General features: G+C 46.3%; 1 protein-coding gene across 1 annotated transcript; it reads right to left on the bottom strand.

The window, feature by feature from the left end:
• Positions 1–3,829: 3,829 nt before the first annotated feature.
• GJC3 (gap junction protein gamma 3) lies at positions 3,830–4,655 on the bottom strand. Its single transcript, XM_007131030.1, is given in 2 exon segments — positions 3,830–4,195; positions 4,197–4,655. Coding segments are annotated over 2 exon segments (825 nt in total).
• Between the last annotated feature and the right edge of the window lie 13,928 nt (positions 4,656–18,583).

Here is an 18,583-nt window from a genome sequence, read left to right as displayed (position 1 = left end):
AGAGAAAAAAGAGAGAGAGAGAGAGACGGAATCTGAGTCTTAAATATGGACCAAGAGAATGAGGTGCTCTTATATTGCCATGAGTATCTGTGGTGTGAGTGTCTATGTATCTGTATGTCTGCCTTAATGTCTTTGTGTCTTCAATCCTGCCATACTCCTGAAATGAACATCCTTCTTTACTGAAAATATTGAGGCTCCCTAATTTACAATTTTATTCATATGGAATTCATATGGAATTTCAGGGGATCCCAATGGGCCAAACAATCTTGAAAAAGAAGAAAAAACTAGGCGTACTCACACTTCCCACTTTCAAACGTTATTACAAAGCTGCAGTAATCAAAACATGGTACTGCTATAAGGATAGACATGTAGATCAATGGAATCGAATTGAGAGTACAAAAACAATGCCATACATCTACAAGCAATTGATTTTCAACAGTGGTGCCAAAACCATTATATGTAGGGAAAATAGGCTTTTCAACAAATGGTGCTGGGACAACTGGATATCTCCATGCAAAAGAATGAAGTTGGACCCTTATCTCATACCATATACAAAAATTAATTCAAAATCAAAGACCTAAATGTAAAGCTAAAACTATAAAATTTTTAGAAGGAAACAGGTCTAATCTTCATAGTCATGGATTAGGCAATGGTTTGTTAACTATAACACCAAAATCGTAAGAAACAAAAGAAAAAATTGATAAACTGGATTTCATCAAAATTAAAACCTTTTGTGCATCAAAGGACACTCAATAAAGTGAAAGACCACCCACTGAATGGGAGAAAATATTTGGAATATCAGATCCTTAAATCTGATAAGGATCTAGTATCCAGAATGTATGAAGAACTCAACAATAAAAATACAAACAACCCAATTTTAAAATGGACAAAGATTTGAGTAGATATTTCCCCAGAGAAGCTACACAAATGGCCAATAAGCACATGAAAAGATGCTCAACATCATTAGTCATTAGGGAAATGCAAATCAAAACCACAATGAAATATCACTTCACCCACTAGGATGGCTAGAATTTAAAAATCAAACAAACAGAGAAAAATAAAAACAAAATACCAAGTGTTGGCAAGGATGCAGATTAAATTGGAATCCATTTGTACATTGCTGCTGGGAATGTGAAATAGTAAATAGTACAGCTGCTGTGGGAAAAACCTTGGCAGTTCCTCAAAAATTTAAACTGTTACCATATGCCCCAGCAATTTCACTGGTAGGTATTTACCCACGAGAACTGAAAACATCAACAAAAACTAGTACATGAATGTTCGCAGCACCGTTATTCATAATGGCCCCAAAGTGGAAACAATCCAAATGTCCAGCTGAAAAATGAGTAAATAAAATGTGGTATAGCCATACAATGAAATAATAATCATAAAACATAAAGGGAATGAGGTACTGATACATGCTACAACATGGATGAACCTTGATAACATGATGCTAAGTGAAAGAAGCCAGTCACAAAAGACCACATACTGTATGATTCCATTTGTATGAAAAGCCCAGCCTAGGAAAATCTGTAGAGACAGAAAGTAGATTAGTGGTTGCTTATGTTTGGGGGCGTGGGGATTTGTGGGTAACAGCTAAGTACTCGGGTTTCTTTTTGAATTGCTGAAAATGTTCTAAAATTGTGTTAATGGATACACAACTCTGACTATACTAAAAGCCATTAAGGGCTTCCCTGGTGGCACAGTGGTTAAGAATCCGCCTGCCAGTGCAGGGGACACGGGTTCGAGCCCTGGCCCGGGAAGATCCCACATGCCACGGAGCAGCTAAGCCCGTGTGCCACAACTACAGAGCCTGCGCTCTAGAGCCCGTGTGCCACAACTACTGAAGCCTGCGTGCCTGGAGCCCGTGCTCCGCAACAAGAGACACTGCAATGAGAAGTCTGCGCACAACGGAGAGTACCCCCTGCTCGCCACAACTAGAGAAAGTCCGCGCGCAGCATCAAAGACCCAGCGCAGCCATAAATAAATAAATTTATTAAAAGCCATTGAATTATATACTTTTAATGGGTGAATTATAGGGTGTGTGAACCGTATGTCAATAAAGCTATTTTAGGGACTTCTCTGGTGGCGCAGTGGTTAAGAATCCGCCTGCCAATGCAGGGGACATGGGTTCGAGCCCTGGTCTGGGAAGATCTCACATGCCGCGGAGCAACTAAGCCCGTGAGCCACAACCACTGAAGCCCGCGTGCCTAGAGCCCGTGCTCCGCAACAAGAGAAGCCACTGCAATGAGAAGCCCGCGCACCACAGCAAAGAGTAGATGCCGCTCGCTTCAACTAAAGAAAGCCCACGCACAGCAACGAAGACCCAACGCAGCTATAAATAAATAAATTTATTTAAAATAAATAAAGTAATTTAAAAATAAAGCTATTTTAAAAGGGACACCATCAAGGAGGAATTCAGAATGATGACATTTGCTTTTTTTCTGTCCTTGGTCACTTGGCTGGGCTCTGGCTATGCTAGATACAGGATTCTTTATGAAACACTGTGTAGCAGAAAGAAAACTGTTACTTTGCTAGTCGTTGCCAAAGTGGCTTTGGGGAATCAAGTATCTTTCCTTAGGAATGAGCCTTCCTAATTTACTTGGGGATCATTTGAGATTCAGAGGAGACAACCAAACCTGGAAACTGCTCTTTGTTGGGAATTTGAGGGCAAGGAAGAACTGAGAAGGGACGTGTTTCTGCAGAAAAGGCGGGAGGCTGGGATACTTTTGGACAGAAATGACTGAGAGACTCAAGAAAAGAGAAACCTGATATTCAGCATTAGATCATCTGCTGAATCACACTGTGATATAAATGTCCCTTACTGTTAGCCCTGAATCAGCAATAAACCTCTGCTGTCTTTTCTGTGTGATATTGAGAAGTATGAGTTTACAAAGTAACGACTTGGCCCCTCCCCCCCACATGAAACAATGGAGCAGCTGCAACGTACAAAGCAGAGAATGAGGATTGAGCAGAAATCAGAGCTGTCAGTGGTCCAGGGTATGTAAGCCTCTGAATTCACAGGAATCTTCCAGAAGAGTGTGGCCGAGTGTTTGAATACATTGCATCTATATATTAAAGGACCCTGGGTTACATATGCTTGGAAAGCCAGAGTTTCTGAATATGACCTATGTTGCAGGGCTGGGTGCATTTATAGGTTACAAGATTTTCAAGGTGGGGGGAGCAGAGAATGTGGACAGCAGGAAAGAGGAGTAGACTCATTGGGACAGGAAAGAGGAATGTCCTCAGCAACAGGAATGCCAGCAACAGTGGTCAATATTTATTGCGCAGGACAGAGAGGCACGGTTTTATGGAGGTTTCTGCTGGGTGACTCTGGAACCAAGCCCATGAACATTGTGATGCTGACACCAGGGAATTCTGGTGAGAAGGCACAAGCAGGAGATCTCCAAGGAAAAGCTTCAGACACCATGGCCCCCCAAGGCTCTTGGATATGCTCCAACAGCCTTTAATTTACCATGGAGATAAACACCCCACTCACTAGATGTTCGGACGAAGATCCAGTCATAGGGTTTCCTTCAGAGGTGAGCCAGCTGTCTTCATAATTCTGCAAAGTAGAGGATCAAGCAGAAGCTGAGACTTTTCCTAAGTGGGAAGAGATCTAAATGGAAGGGCAGGAGGTACAATCAACCGAGCGCTTGGGTCCTGGTTCATTGGAAGGAGCCATCCAGTTGATGGGGACGCAGCTGGGCGATGGGGTGGGATGGGTTAGGGCACATCTGCGTAGAACCTGGTTTTCTACTTTGTAACATGTGGAAGTTGTACTTCCCAGAGGGTGAGGGACTTGCCATGGGGGATCATCAGGACCCATACGTCAGGGACGGGTAGAAAGAGGGACATCAGTGCCCCTCTCACCTGCTTCTCCAAACCGTCCTTTTATTTCCACCACTGGGACGTTATCAGTCGGTTCCTTGTGTCTTTGGGCGCTCTCTGAGGTTGGGAAGTAGTTAGAAGAGGGAGATTTGTGCTTCCAGATCTTCCACCATCTCCCCGGGCCCAGGAGCACAAGCTCCCAAAGCGTGAACAAGAGACAGAGCCCAGTGACCCCAAACGTGGTCTTCGGGAAGATGGTCTTCTCAGAGGGGCGAGACAGATTACCGCTTCTGCTACCAAGGCAAGGCTCTCGACGACGCACAGAGGAGCTGGGCATCTTGAACCCGTACAGATGGTACTGCCCCCCGCAAGGCTGCCCTTTCAAGGGCCAGTCGCAGCCCCAGCTGTGCCACATAGGCCCAGAGCACCCTGGGGCTTCCAGGCCCCAAGGCATCTCTGCTTTTCTCCCCTCGGCGGGTCAGGGTCTCCTCTTCCTTCTTCACCTTTTCAGATTCCCCCCAGTGCCAGATCACATGATACAGAGTGAAACCCATGTAGAGGGCACTGGGGACAGCCACCAGGGTGACCTGGAAGGCCCAGAAGCGCAGCGGGGAGAGAGGGTGGAAGGCATCGTAGCAGGCGGCCTTGCGGCCCAGCTGCTGCGTGTGACACACGAGCCCGCTCAGCTCGTCGCCGTAGACCCCCGTCCCACTGGCGGCCAGCAGCACGAGGCGGAACCCCAGGAGCACGGGAAGCAGGGGGCGCCCCATGGGGGTGGGGTGCCGGCTCCCCTCCACCGGCAGCCGCCTCAGGGACCTGCCGCACATGCAGTTGGGGGGCAGAGGCCAGCGGTGAGTGCGGGCGTGTGCTCGCTGTCCTGTGGGAGGAGTGCCGGGCCAGCTCTTCACTCCCAATGCAGCGGTGACTGAGGCAGGCTTCCTTGCTCCTCTCCTTGGACCTGGCTGAGCAAATACCAAGACCTGAGGGCGCCTCTTTATACTTAACGGAATCATCTATAAAATATTCATGGTGAGTGAGTGTGGGTGTGGCTTTCTCTTCTGTCCCCGCTCCTGTACTGCTGGAGGGGAGAGGAACGCTCGGCCTGCGGGAAGACCAGGGTCTGTCTTTGTCTCTCTCTCTCTCCCTCCCTCCCGCTCCTGCTTCCCAAAGGCTAAATAGTCAGAGACCCGAGTCCTCTGAAAACCACTGCTTCCCTAGGGGATGGCTGCTAGGTCTGGTGCTACTGTCAGTGTCACCTGAGTGAAATCAGTGCTGCGCCCGGGAGGGGTGTGCGTTGCCTTGCCCGTCTGCTTTTCTCTGGCTTCCGACCCCCAGGTGCTCACAGGTGTGTCAGCCTGGCCCCCATCACAGTGGTGAGACTGAGGTGAGGTTAGGTTAAGGGGCCTGATGGGGAGCCAGTGAACAGAGTGAATGTCAAGGCTTGCTCTAGTCTGATGTTCTTCCGACCTAATCAGCTTAGGAAAGGAGAATACTTTGAAGAAAACCCAGCAGAATCTACTGGTTAAACATAATGGTGTCTGGGCCAAAGCCAGAGGTGACTGGATCAAAATTCAACTCTGCTCTGTCATTGCTCCTTGGGTTTCTATCTCCCTCGTGGTGAGAGGTGACCATGGTCGAGGACAGGCTTCAGAAATTCTTCCGTTCTCTGGACAGAATGCCGTCATGCTACAAGCCCAGTTTGCCATCTTCTTCTCTGTCCTCCTCAGCAGCCCTCCTCAACGCCAAGCTGCTCTTCCTAACCCTCCCCCTTCAGCGCAAACTCTTACATACCTGGTTCCCCTCACTCTCAGAAGACCATACAAAGCTCTTATTCCAGAGAAAATAGGCTCATTCGTGTGAAACCCTGAAGCTCCTTCTTCTTGTGTCTTCACAGTCACGTCCTGCTGTAGCATCTGAGAGAAAGAAGTGTCTTTCCACTTGTCCAAGGCTGCTCTCCCTTTCACGTCTGTGTTCCTGGGTCACTCCTTCCAGCTTCTTCAAGAATTTGACCCCCTAATTATCTTTTCTGTAATTCAGACCATCCTTGTTTCTGCTCTGACCTTGAACTTGCTTAGGTTTCTTCCTGTTAAGTCTAATAAGAATAACCTGAATTTCTAAGTTAACATGGCAGCAAGTGAGACGTGCCTAATTTATCTCACGCCGGCTTCCCAATTATACTACCCAGAGAGATGCACAAAACAATCTTAAATGAGTATTAGTGTTATAAACGATAGGTAAGAATGGGCCACATGCCAGAACTTAGGCAGAAGGGTCACTTCTGTGCAATCAAAAGAGACGCATTGAGATGCTTCCAAGGGACAGTTCTAAGGGCCTCAGTTGACCAGAGAATTATGTCACCATCCACCAACTGTGAGAAGCCATATTTGAGCCACTAAGAATCAGAGTCTGAACCTCTGCCTGCCCCTCAGTCCCTGTCTTTCTTCCTCCTTCATAGACTTAGAAGTGAAAACTTAGAAGTATATCAGGCTGCTGAAAATTCTCTTCTATAAAATTGGGTTAAAATTTTTAGAAGAAATTTATTTCCAGTCTCTAGAAAGATGCAGAATTGGTCCCATGATTAAAGATGGCATATTGAAGGTAAAGATTTATCCCTTCTCATCCCTAAGACTCCTCAAAAATGAGAGTGAATGAATCCTTACATGTGTACACCCACTATAAATAGAGTAGGAGAAAGATCATCAGCTTGATCTTTGAAGGCAATAAGACAGATTCTGGGGGAAATTAGATCAGGGTGCTAGAAAGCACATTGGATAATTCTTCCAGAATTCAGAGGAAGAAGATGAATAATTGAAAATAATAAAAGGTAAATAGATAAGGAACAAAATCTGTTTCTAATTTGGAAATCAAGACAACAGTAAAACAAAGTCACTACCTTACGTATCGGTGAGAAAGCACTTAGTGAAGTGTCTAGGAAAGAAGTGGTTTCTCCATAAATGTTTCAGTTTTGTTTGGTGAAAACTGAGCTCCGCAGCAAGTTTCAAGGCCTGGGTTTCTCAACCTTGGCACTGTTGATGCTTGGGGACTGATAATTTTTGTTTAGGGGTAGCAGGGGTGCTGTCCCATGCTTTGTAAGATGTTTAGCAGCATTCGTGGCCTCTACCCACCAGATGCCAGTAGCACACTTCTTCCCCCCCCCCACAACTGTCTCCAGATATTACTAAGTGTCCCCTGGGGTCAAAATCACCCCTGGTTGAGAACCACTGCTTTAGGGTAGCACTGGTCCATCACCTCTCCACTCTTGGCTTCAGTTGCCAGCTCTGTAAAGCAAGATGTCTGCACCAGAGCATCTCGGAGGGCTTTTGTAGGGCATGATAATCAGCCCATTTCCAGGCTGGTTGTACGTCCTCCTGTGAGGATGCCTGCAGCCTCTCCCACCTCTTAAGTTCAAAGGGTCCCAGCACTTGGGGTTGGGGGAGAGCCCTGGGCTCTGGGGGTTTCTGCCCTGGCCCTCCTGGCGAGTCACCAGACTAAATGCTAACTTGGTAAATTCTCAAGTCAAGCTCTCCGCCTCGTCTCATTTCCAAGCGCAGGCCCAGCACTGTCTACACATGTTGCCAGCACATCCCCAGCAGACCTGGAATTTAACACAGAGCAGCCCTGGCATATTCCAAGTGTCGGGAGTTTGTGAGTAGCTTCCTGAAGCCCTCTCTCTGGTTCTTCTTTCCCGTGGCCACCCCAGACCTGTAGCCAGACACCCAGATGTCCTCTGAGAGGCTCTCAGAACCGAGCTGAGGTCTCCAGGGCTCACCACGGAGCTTCGGGGGTTTGGAAGGGAGAGAACAGAAAAAGCAGGACAAGAGGGCTTGCTTGAGATCCCTTGGTTTGGAGCACCCTTCCTGCCCTTTGGCCCGTGGCTGTTATAACCAAAACAATGCTTATTCAGCACACATTCCAGGGCCTCCTGGAGGGTGCAGACAATAAATATCCTGCTCCATCTCCCCAAGTCTGCAGACCAAAGGGAGTTTCCTATAAACCGAAGCTCAAACACAGCTGTCCGTCCTCCCTCCTCCCCTGCTTTCCTGGGACCCTGTGGTCTCCCCATCTGTTCCAGCCGTCCCCAGCCCACCCCTCGTTCCCTGAGACCCGCATCCTCCTCCCACAGACACGTCTGCAGCTTTGCCCACAGGGGGCCAGAGACCCCAGGCCAAGCTTCGAGACCTAGGGAGCTGAGGGCTCAGCATTGTTGAGAAAGCTCAAGGGACCACTCTGTTTCTCCAAGGGGAGAAATCGTTTGCAAATCAATTTATTCGGGAGGGGGCTGGCAGGATCTGAGCCCTGTCAAGATGTTAGAAGCGGTTCCTATGAGCTCAAGAGTTGGGAGAAGGAGGAAAACCCAGAGTTTGAGGGGATTTTCAAATACGTAGACAGATTTTTTAGAATTCCATAGCAATTTTGTTAAGAATTTTTCTAAGCATCTCTTGTTCTTTGGGAGAAAAATTTCAGGATACTATGGGCTGCAGAATCCACCTCAGAGAGTTAAGGCGTGAAGGAAGGATGTCCACTGAGGCCAGCACTAGAGCAGCTCCCTGCTTCCAGCTCACCCCACCTGGCCTAGAAAACATTCTAGATCTTTTACTGAAGTGCGGTCCATGGTGCAGCAGCCCTGTCATCACCAGGGGTGCAGAACCTCAGGCCCCATCCCAGGCTTAGCAAGTCAAGTCTGAATTTTCATAATAATCCCCAGGCCGTGGGCGTGTGCATTAGAGTTGCAGATGCACAGCCCAGAGCCCCAGTCGGTCCCCGCCACCACTACCCCAGGCCCTGTGCCAGCCCAGCTGTGCTCTGCCCTGGCACTCACCCGGCAGCTTCGAGCAGAAGCACCAACAGCCGGGGAAAGAGGCAGCGGTAAGAGCCCTCAGGCTGGAGCCCACAGGGTCCCAGCTCTCTCCCAGGCCCTGCCTCCATGCCCCCACCCACTCCTTCCCCACCCCTCGTCTTTCCTGGCAGCCTTAGCGCAGGGTCAAAGAATTGCAGCCAGAGGGGCAGGCAGCCCAGCTGCTAAAGAATGGGCTCTGGAGAATAACCCGCTCTTGTCGAGGGTGAGGGCTCTGTCTTCTAAGTGAACTGAAATGGGGCTTTTCAGATCATCTGAAAGGGGGGCAAAGGCTTCGGCATGTTTTCGATATAGGGGCTTGCAGGCAACAACAGATCGAATTCCATACATTTATCTCTGGACATCCTCTCTTCTTGGCTGGGGGAAACGGGCTCTCTGCAACTCGGGGAGCCCAGCCCCTCCCCACCAGGCCCGGGGAGAATTGCAGCACCCGAGTTCCAGGTGCTGCCCCTGTGGAGATCTGGAGCGTCATTCCACTATTTTCTGGCATTTAACATTGTTATAGAGGAGTTCAAGTCCAGCTCAATAGCCTTCATCTTTTAAGTGATTTGATCTTTTTGACAGTTTGCCAAATGGATGATTTTTTACCCTTGAGGCCTGTTCACTCCTCCAGGAGATACTCTTCAGCTAGACGTAGAAACCTCTCCCTGGCTCTTCCCTGTTCACATCTGGTGCACAGGAAATATGGATGCGTCCTTAGGGCCAAGAAACTCTGGGCATACAGGGTATTTCCAGCACAGCCACATCTCCTTCCGTTCATCTGCTGGATATCCTATCTCCTGCCTTTTTGATTTATCAGTCAGGAATCAACACACTGGGGCCCCTGTCACTAGGCATGAGATACAGGAGGCAGCACCCTCACCCCTTTCCCCTGGGGAGAACTGACAGCACATCTCTTTCCAAGGCAGCTTCCCTCCAGAGTTAATCCTCTCTCCCTCTAATTTCCAACAACTCTGCCATTTTATACAACTTAGACGTGGGTGTAGAGTTCGAGTGACGTAACTTATTTATTTGGTTTTCCTTTGGAATATTGCATTTTAGACTAACAAATCACTTTAGAATGTCATATGTGTTGTATTTTCTAAAATATCCCATCTTGAAATCCCAGTCCAATTTTCCAATATCTTGTTACACCAACATTTATTTAGTTGCTTAATAAATGATGGATATTCTAAGTGCTAAATGGTTATTAATTCACACTTCATAACAACTTTATGAAGTAAATACTGTTACTGCCCTCTTACAGAGGAGAGAAATGAAGAATAGAGAAGTTAAGTAACTTGTAAAAGGTTGACCAGCTAGTAAGTAAAGGAGATGGGATCTGAAAAAGCAATCTGGCTGCAGATAACAAACCCCTAAACACTACTCTACTCCTAGCCTCATCATATTTCAAATTACCAGCCTTTTAAAGACCTTTTGATGGTAAATCCGCTATAATTTCATACCCTCAAGAAAATAAAAATCCTCTGTTGGCATTTTCTCCATCTTAATGACTAGCTATGCCATCAACCCTGGATTCCAAGCAAAAACTTAGGTGTCATCCCTGACAACTTCCCCTTCGCTGAGCACGTCTTATTCTACTAGTTGTACAGATTTCTGCCCCATGAATTAAGAAGGTGCCTTAGTTCAAGACTGAGTTACCAGGACTTCCCTGGTGGCGCAGTGATTAAGAATCCGCCTGCCAATGCAGGGGACACGGGTTCGAGCCCTGGTCCGGGAAGATCCCACATGCCGAGGAGCAACTAAGCCCATGCGCCACAACTACCGAGCCCGCGCTCTAGAGCCCGTGCTCCACAACGGGAGAAGGAAAGAAAGAAAAAAAAAAAAAAAAAAAAAAAAAGACAGAATTACCGAAATGTCACCCTAGTGTCGCTGTTTCTAGACTTGTCCACCTCTAATGCATTCCTTGCGTTGCAGACAATATTTAATTCAATTCTTATTTAGATTTACCAACATGTTTACCAGTTTCTTTGCTCAGTGTTGCTTCTTCAATTTTATGTCTTCCTCCGGATTAAATCTTTTGCTCCTTCTCTCTCTCTCTCTCTTTTTTTTTTTCTTGGTGACTGTGGTCTTAACCATTTTGGTGTTCATTTTAGTAGTGTTAAATATATTCACAGTGTTGTTGTTCAGTGGATTTCCAGAACTCTTTCATCTTGCAAAACTGAAACTTTGTACCCATTTCTGCCTGCCCTCAGCCCCTGGCAATCATCATTCTATTTTCTGTTTCTATGAATTTGACTACTTTAAACCCCTCATATCAGTGGAATCATAGAACATTGTGACTGGCTTATTTTCCTTAGCATGATCTCTTCAAGGTTCATTCATGTTGTAACATCTATCAGAACTTCATTCCTTTTAAAGGTTAGATGATATTCCATTGTGTGTATGTATGGGCCACATTTTGTTGATCCATTCATCCACTGATGGACAGTTGGGGTGTTTCCACCTCTTGGCTATTGTGAATAATGGGCTATAAACATAGGTGCACTAAATTTTCTTCTTGAGGTACAACCTTCAGTATTTCTTCTACTAGGGAACTGTCTAGGGCTAAACTCTCTTTTTTTCTTTCTTTTTTTTTTATTGAGGTATAGTTGATGTACAATATTATACAACATAGTGATTCACAATTTGTAAAGGTTATATTCCATTTATAGTTACTATAAAATATTGACTATATTCCCTGTGTTGTAAGATATATTCTTGTAGATTATTTATCTTATATGTAGTAGTTTGTGCCTCTCAATCCCCTACCCCTCTCTTGCCCCTCTGCCCCTTCCCTCTCCCCACTGGTAACCACTAGTTTTTTCTCTATATCTGCGAATCTGCTTCCTTTTTGTTAGATTCACTAGTTTGTTGTATTTTTTAGATTCCACATGTAAGTGATATCATACAGCATTTGTCTTTCTCTGTCTGACTTATTTCACTTAGAATAATACCCTCCAGGTCCATCCATGTTGTTACAGATAGCAAAATCTTATTCTTTTTTATGGCTGAGTAGTATTCCATAGTGTGTGTGTTTGTGTGTGTGTGTGTGTGTGTGTGTGTGTGTGTGTGGCACATTTTCTTTGTCCATTCGTCTGTTAATGGACACTTAGGTTGCTTCCATATCTTGGCTATTGTTGTTGTATTTTTTAGATTCCACATGTAAGTGATATCATACAGCATTTGTCTTTCTCTGTCTGACTTATTTCACTTAGAATAATACCCTCCAGGTCCATCCATGTTGTTACAGATAGCAAAATCTTATTCTTTTTTATGGCTGAGTAGTATTCCATAGTGTGTGTGTGTGTGTGTGTGTGTGTGTGTGTGTGTCACATTTTCTTTGTCCATTCGTCTGTTAATGGACACTTAGGTTGCTTCCATATCTTGGCTATTGTAAATAATACTGCTATGAACATTGGGGTGCATGTATCTTTTCGAATTAGTGTTTTCATTTTTTCTTTTTTTTTTACTATATACCCAGGAGTGGAATTGATAGGTCATATGGTAGTTCTATTTTTAGTTTCTTGAGAAACTTCCATACTGTTCTCCATAGTGGCTGCACCAATTTACAGTCCCACCAACAGTGCAGGAGGGTTCCCTTTTCTCCACACCCTCTCCAACATTTGTTATTTGTAGAGTTTTTAATGATGTGTTTGCCCCTTTTAAAAATCTCCTTCTCCCAACCCTCCAGGGTATCCATCTTCCTAAAATGTATATTTATCATACCTTTATTTTTTTATACTTTTAACACATATCTACTTTGTTTAAAATCTGTTTTTAATGTTGCCTGTTTTTACTTTTTATATATGTGGTGGAATTATACAGTTCTGTGATTTCCTTTTTGCCTCTGTATTATATATTTTTAGACTCATACATGTTAACATGAGTATGAATGTAAGTAATGCTCATACATGCAGTTGAAGTCCATTAATTTTCACTGCTGTGTAGTTCTTCATTGTTTAAATAAACCACAATGATTTATATGTTCTAATATTGATGATATTTGGGTTGTTTCCCGGTTTTGCTATTTCATCAGTATTGTTATGCACATTTCTCATACATTTCTATATCTGCACCCATGCAAGATTTTCTTTAGAGTTTTCATCTTTGAGGAATTACCAGAATGTAGGCTAATGTTAGATAGAATATACCCAATCCTATAAGGCAATGCCTAACAGTTTTCTGTGATCATGCCCTTTTTATTTTAAGTTGCATTTTTCTGAATATTAATGAAGTTGATCTACTTTTCATACGTTTGGGGGCCATTTGTGCCTCCTTTTCTTGCCAAGAGTAGACTGGGTAATGCCCCCCAAGATATGCACATCCCAATCCCCAGAACCTATGAACGTTGCCTTATATGAAAGAGGGACTTTGCGAATGTGGTTAAGGATATCGTGGGACTTCCTTGGCCGTCCAGTGGTTAGGACTCTGCGCTTCCACTGCAGGGGGCATGGGTTCAATCTCCTGATTGGGGAACTAAGATCCTGCATGCCACTAGGTGTGGCCAAAAAAAAAAAAAGTTAAGGCTCTCCAGATGCGGACATTTCCATGGATTGTCTGGGTGTGCCCAATGAAATCACAGGGTTCTTTATAAGAAGGTGGCAGGAGGTCAGAGAGGACAGTGGGAGATGTGATGTCAGAAGCAGGAGTCTGGAGTGATGTATGGAAGGGGCCATGAGGCCAGGAATACAATGGGGAAGTGTCCTCTACTTTTCCAGACTTTATAGACTGACTTCAGTAAGAGAAGACCTGCACCTGCGGTGAGGGCGTGGTGGAGTGTGCTGTGACCCCATGTTACATACAGGCCAGGAGGCGAGAAAGAGGAGAATGTTTTACAAGATTTTTTTTTTTTTTTTTTTTTTTTTTTTTTTTTTGTGGTATGCGGGCCTTCCTCTGTTGTGGCCTCTCCCGTTGCGGAGCACAGGCTCCGGACGCGCAGGCTCAGCGGCCACGGCTCACGGGCCCAGCCGCTCCGCGGCACGTGGGATCTTCCCATACCGGGGCGCGAACCCGGTTCCCCTCATCGGCAGGCGGACGCGCAACCACTGCGCCACCAGGGAAGCCCTTACAAGATTCTTATACTGTGTTGTGAAATGGTCTGATATCACTTGAAGGTAAACTGTGATAAGATGAAGATGTACGGTATAAAATAGTCAAAAAAGGATTGTAGCTAACAGGCAACAAAGGAGACAAAATAGAAATATAAACATATGATCAACTCATCCAAAAGAAGGCAGAAAAGGAGGAAAAGGGAATAAAGCATATGAGACAAATAGCAGACAAATAGCAAAATGGGAGGTTTAACTCTAACCATATAAATAACCACATTAAGTGTAAATGGTCAACCCACTCCAATTTATAGGCAGAGAGACAGACTGAGTAGAAAAGCAAAACCTAACTACATGCTACGTACAAATAACTCACTTTATTTTTTTAAAATATTTATTTATTTATCTATTTGGTTGTACTGGGTCTTAGTTGCAGCATGTGGGCTCCTTAGTTGCAGCTCAAGGACTCTTTAGTTGCGGCTCGCCAGCTCCTTAGTAGCGGCACTCAGGCTCCTTAGTTGTGGCATGCAAACTCTTAGCTGCAGCTTATGTGTGAGATCTAGTTCCCTGACCAGGGATCAAACCCCGGCCCCCTGAATTGGGAGTGCAGAGTCTTATCCACTGGGCCACCAGGGAAGTCTCAATAACTCACTTTATTTTTTATTTTTTAAAAAATAAATTTATTTATTTATTTTTTGGCTGTGTTGGGTCTTCATTGCTGCACGTGGGCTTTCTCTAGTTGTGGCGAGCAGGGGCTACTCTTCGTTGAGGTGCACGGGCTTCTCATTGTGGTGGCTTCTCTTGTTATGGAGCACGGGCTCTAGGTGCGTGGGCTTCAGTAGTTGTGGCACATGGTCTCAGTAGTTGTGGCTCGCGGGCTCTAGAGCGCAGGATCAGTAGTTGTGGCGCACAGGTTTAGCTGCTCCACGGCATGTGGGATTTTCCTGGACCAGGGCTCAAACCCGTGTCCCCTGCATTGGCAGGCGGACTCTTAACCACTTCGCCACCAGGGAAGTCCCACCAATAACTCACTTTAAATATAAATTCACACATAGTTTAAAAGTAAAAGGATGGAAAAATATACTTTGCTAACACTAATCAAAAGAAAGCTTGAGGGCTTCCCTGGTGGCACAGTGGTTGAGAGTCTGCTTGCCAATGCAGGGAACACAGGTTTGAGCCCTGGTCCAGGAAAATCCCACATGCCGTGGAGCAGCTAAACCCGTGCGCCACAACTACTGATCCTGCGCTCTAGAGCCCGCGAGCCACAACTACTGAGACCATGTGCCACAACTACTGAAGCCCACGCACCTAGAGCCCGTGCTCCACAACAAGAGAAGCCACCACAATGAGAAGCCCGTGCACCACAACGAAGAGTAGCCCCTGCTCGCCACAACTAGAGAAAGCCCGCGCGCAGCAACGAAGGCCCAACACAGCCAAAAATAAATAAAGTAAAATAAATTTTAAAAAAAAGAAAGCTTGAGGGACTATATTAGTATCAAATTAGGTTTCATAGCAAAAATATTACCAGGGATAAAGAGGTCATTCCGGTATTATAAAGGGGTCAATTCATCAAATCCTAAGCATTTATACACCTAATAACAGAATTAGGTGACTATCAACGAAACAAAGTTTCAGAAAGGTTGAATCAGTTGTGAAGGCCACTCAGGCAGTAAGTAGAAGAGGCAGGATGGGAACCAAGGGTGAATCTAGGGTCCAACTCTTTCCCCCTCTCAAGGAGGAGCCACTGAGTCAGGTGCCTACAGCACCTCTTTGCTGATGGCATGTGATCACCTCCTTGGAAACAGAGAACTGTGAACCCGCCGTTCGGGGCTATGCAGACAGTCCAGCCACAGTGACCAAAGTCCTTGACTAACTGTCTGTAATGGGGGTGGGAAGTGGGGAGATACACAGGACTCGGAGAAGAGGCACATTTTTCAGAGTTGCCTGGATTTCTCCTGATTCCTCAACGGCTCCATTGTCCACAGTGCCTGGGTCAGTGTGGGTATCAAGGCAGGAGGTTAAGATTGGTGCTGGAGGCTGGGGGAGGGGGATTCTGCCTAATTATTTCTAAGCTTCTGACAGGACCCTAAAGCACCAAGACAAACTTCTCTTTCACAGTAAGTTTCTGAGGATTGGTGCCAGGAAAGAAGCCCCCAAGGGTCAAGATAACTCTCCTCCCACTTCTTTATTCCACCAAACAAGGCCCTCTTTGTCTCCCCTCCTCCCAGCACATGAGACCAGACTCCTCCCACAGCCATATGTTGATGAAACGTGCCAGGACCTGGAGCCGCAGGGTCCCTGGGGTGCAGGGGTCACCCGAGGCTGGGAAGCATCTCTGTACCCTCATGGTGATGGGGGGAGAAATCTTTCTTCCCTCCCTCCCTCCCTCCCTCTTTCCACAGCTGGATGTGTCCGTCTGCTTTGGGGGAGAGTGAGAGACCACCAGCAACGAGGATTGAGGAGGAGTCGTGTTGCTGAAATTGGGCATCTGTACACCAGTGCCGGGTTAAATCTCAGAGACAGAGTCTGGGGTGAAGTAGAAAAGAATAGCTTCATTGCTTTGCCAGGCAAAGGGGGCCAGAGCGGGCTAATGCCCTCAAAACTGTGTGTCCCTCCCTGGAGGGGGTAGTGAGGCGTCTCATAGTGTTCCAGGAGCGGGGCGTGGTCAACTCGTGGCCACTCTTCTGATTGGTCGGTGGTGAGGTCATGGGGAGTCAGCATCATCAGCCTTCTGGTTCCAGCCGGTCTGGGGTCTACCTGTGTGGTCAGCACATGGTTAACTTCTTCCCCCTGGAGGGGGTTTCAGTATCTGCAAAACAGCTCAAAGGACATAGCTCAGAATATTATCTATAGCCCTTGAGGAAGAACTAAAGGTCCTTGACTTTGTTTAATGGCTAAAATATTATTAGTTTGTCTTGCTTGACTGTTTTTCTTTCTTTCTGCATTTTCTCACTTCTCTGATTAAATTTATTCGTTGACTAAAGTTTTTCTACAGACAAAAGGCAGGCGGAGGACATGGTGGGGGGGGGCGGTTATTCTGGAAAGGCCTCATAGGGCCCTGCTCAGTTACAGTCAGTAGAAGGAAAGTGTCAGAACAAAGAGAAGAACATCTCCCCAGAGAATCGGATTCAACAGCACTGGGCTGGGGATACTACGTGACCTGGAGAGAAGGGAGATAAGCTAGTCCTGGGCCCATCACTGTGTGACAATCTGAAGGTCACAAAAATATAAGCTAATAATTTTTTAATATTATGCAGATTTAAAACCCGTAACATTTACAAAGAGTCAGCAAGTGCATTTCCCACCAGTATGGCAAGGATTCGACTTAGCTATGAGTTTAACTCAAAGGACTGGTGAAGTTTAATGGGAGCAGCATCCTGGTTTTGTTCCATCTGGTTTATTACCTAGATTTCTAGAAATTTCTCCATCCTGCACTTTCTACCACATGAAGGCAAGTCCTCGCCCCTGAGAGCATGCATTGCTGAGAGGCTGGAAGAAAAGGCTAGAGACCAGAGGCTGTGGACAACTGTTGATCCCAATGACCAGGTCTTTCTTCTTGGCCCTCTACTGCCCCTCAGTGGGACTCACAGTAGACCCACACCTCAAAGGCCTCTCCAATTTTGTAGGTCCTTACTCTGTGCCTTTCTTTACAGTGGATTTTCCAGGCCCCATGAAGTGCTCCCCATGTTTTAGGCCACTGCCCACCCCAACGATCAGGCCTTCTTTCTCTATGACTGTGAAGGCAGTAAGCCCCTGGGCCCCTAGAGCCAGGTGGTACAGATGGAGGACAGGAGGAGAACCAAGTTCAGAAGACCAGAGAGGACGTCTTCATGGCGACCTTGAAAGACATCATGGACCATTCCAAGGACAGAAGGCTGGTGGAGTGAGGGCTGTGAATGGAAGGTAGGGCTAGGCCATTTTCACGAGTTCAAGGGCCAGTCCCAGGTAGACATGAGAAGGGGAGATAGCAGGAAGGAAATATCAGAGCCCCCAAAGACACACAGGCATTTCTGCCTTTCCCCAACCCCACCTCTCCCCCATCCCCACTCCCAGGCCTCAGCTCACACAGGAAGTGATGTCAGAGTCAGCTCTGATCCAGGCACATCTGACCTCTCAGCTCCACACCCCGCATCTGCCTGAGGCTGTTCCCACTTCAGAAGGTGTCAGACTCACCCCTGTCCAGGGCTATTGGGTGGAAAGTGAGCCAATCTTGGGGTCATTCAGACCTGGGTTCACATGATGGCTCCACCGGTCACTGGCCGCTTCTTGGTGACTTAATCAAGTAACTTAATCATCTGGATAGCATTGTCCCCATGAGTCCCCTCATGGTTGTTATGAGAATTCAATTTTTAAAAACTAGACTGTGTAAGCATCATGAGGACAGGGAGGGCGTGTCTCTTGATCTTCCCTGACCCTCATTGCCGAGGGCATTGCTCGGCGTTTAGAACTTGCTCAGTACCTACGGTGCATAGTTCATGGTTCATGCCAGGTGCTCACTAAATGTTTTCCTTTCCATAGACTGTCACAGCTACATGGAATCCCACGAATCCTCCAGGCCATTTTATGCATGAGGAAACAGACTCAGAATAAATAATTTCTATGGGTGATACAGACTCCAAGATCCAGACCAGGGCAAGAACCAGTTTCTCAGATCCATTGCTACAAGACATGGAATAAGAGGTAAAGAGCAGTGTTAGAGAAAAGAATGCCCAGAAAGCTGCTGAGAATCTGGAATCTCCAGGAGGAGAGATCAGGAAAACAGCCTGGATCGTGTCTCCTAAGTAGGAGTAATTAAGGCACAGAGGACTGGGAGAGACGTGGGCTGGAACAGAAGGATTCTGGTCAGAGTCATGCGTAGCAGGGGTGACAG

The sequence above is a fragment of the Physeter macrocephalus genome, chromosome 14 (genome assembly GCF_002837175.3).
Source record: "Physeter macrocephalus isolate SW-GA chromosome 14, ASM283717v5, whole genome shotgun sequence".
Lineage (NCBI taxonomy): Eukaryota > Metazoa > Chordata > Mammalia > Artiodactyla > Physeteridae > Physeter > Physeter macrocephalus.
This window is presented reverse-complemented; position numbering and strand designations above follow the sequence as displayed.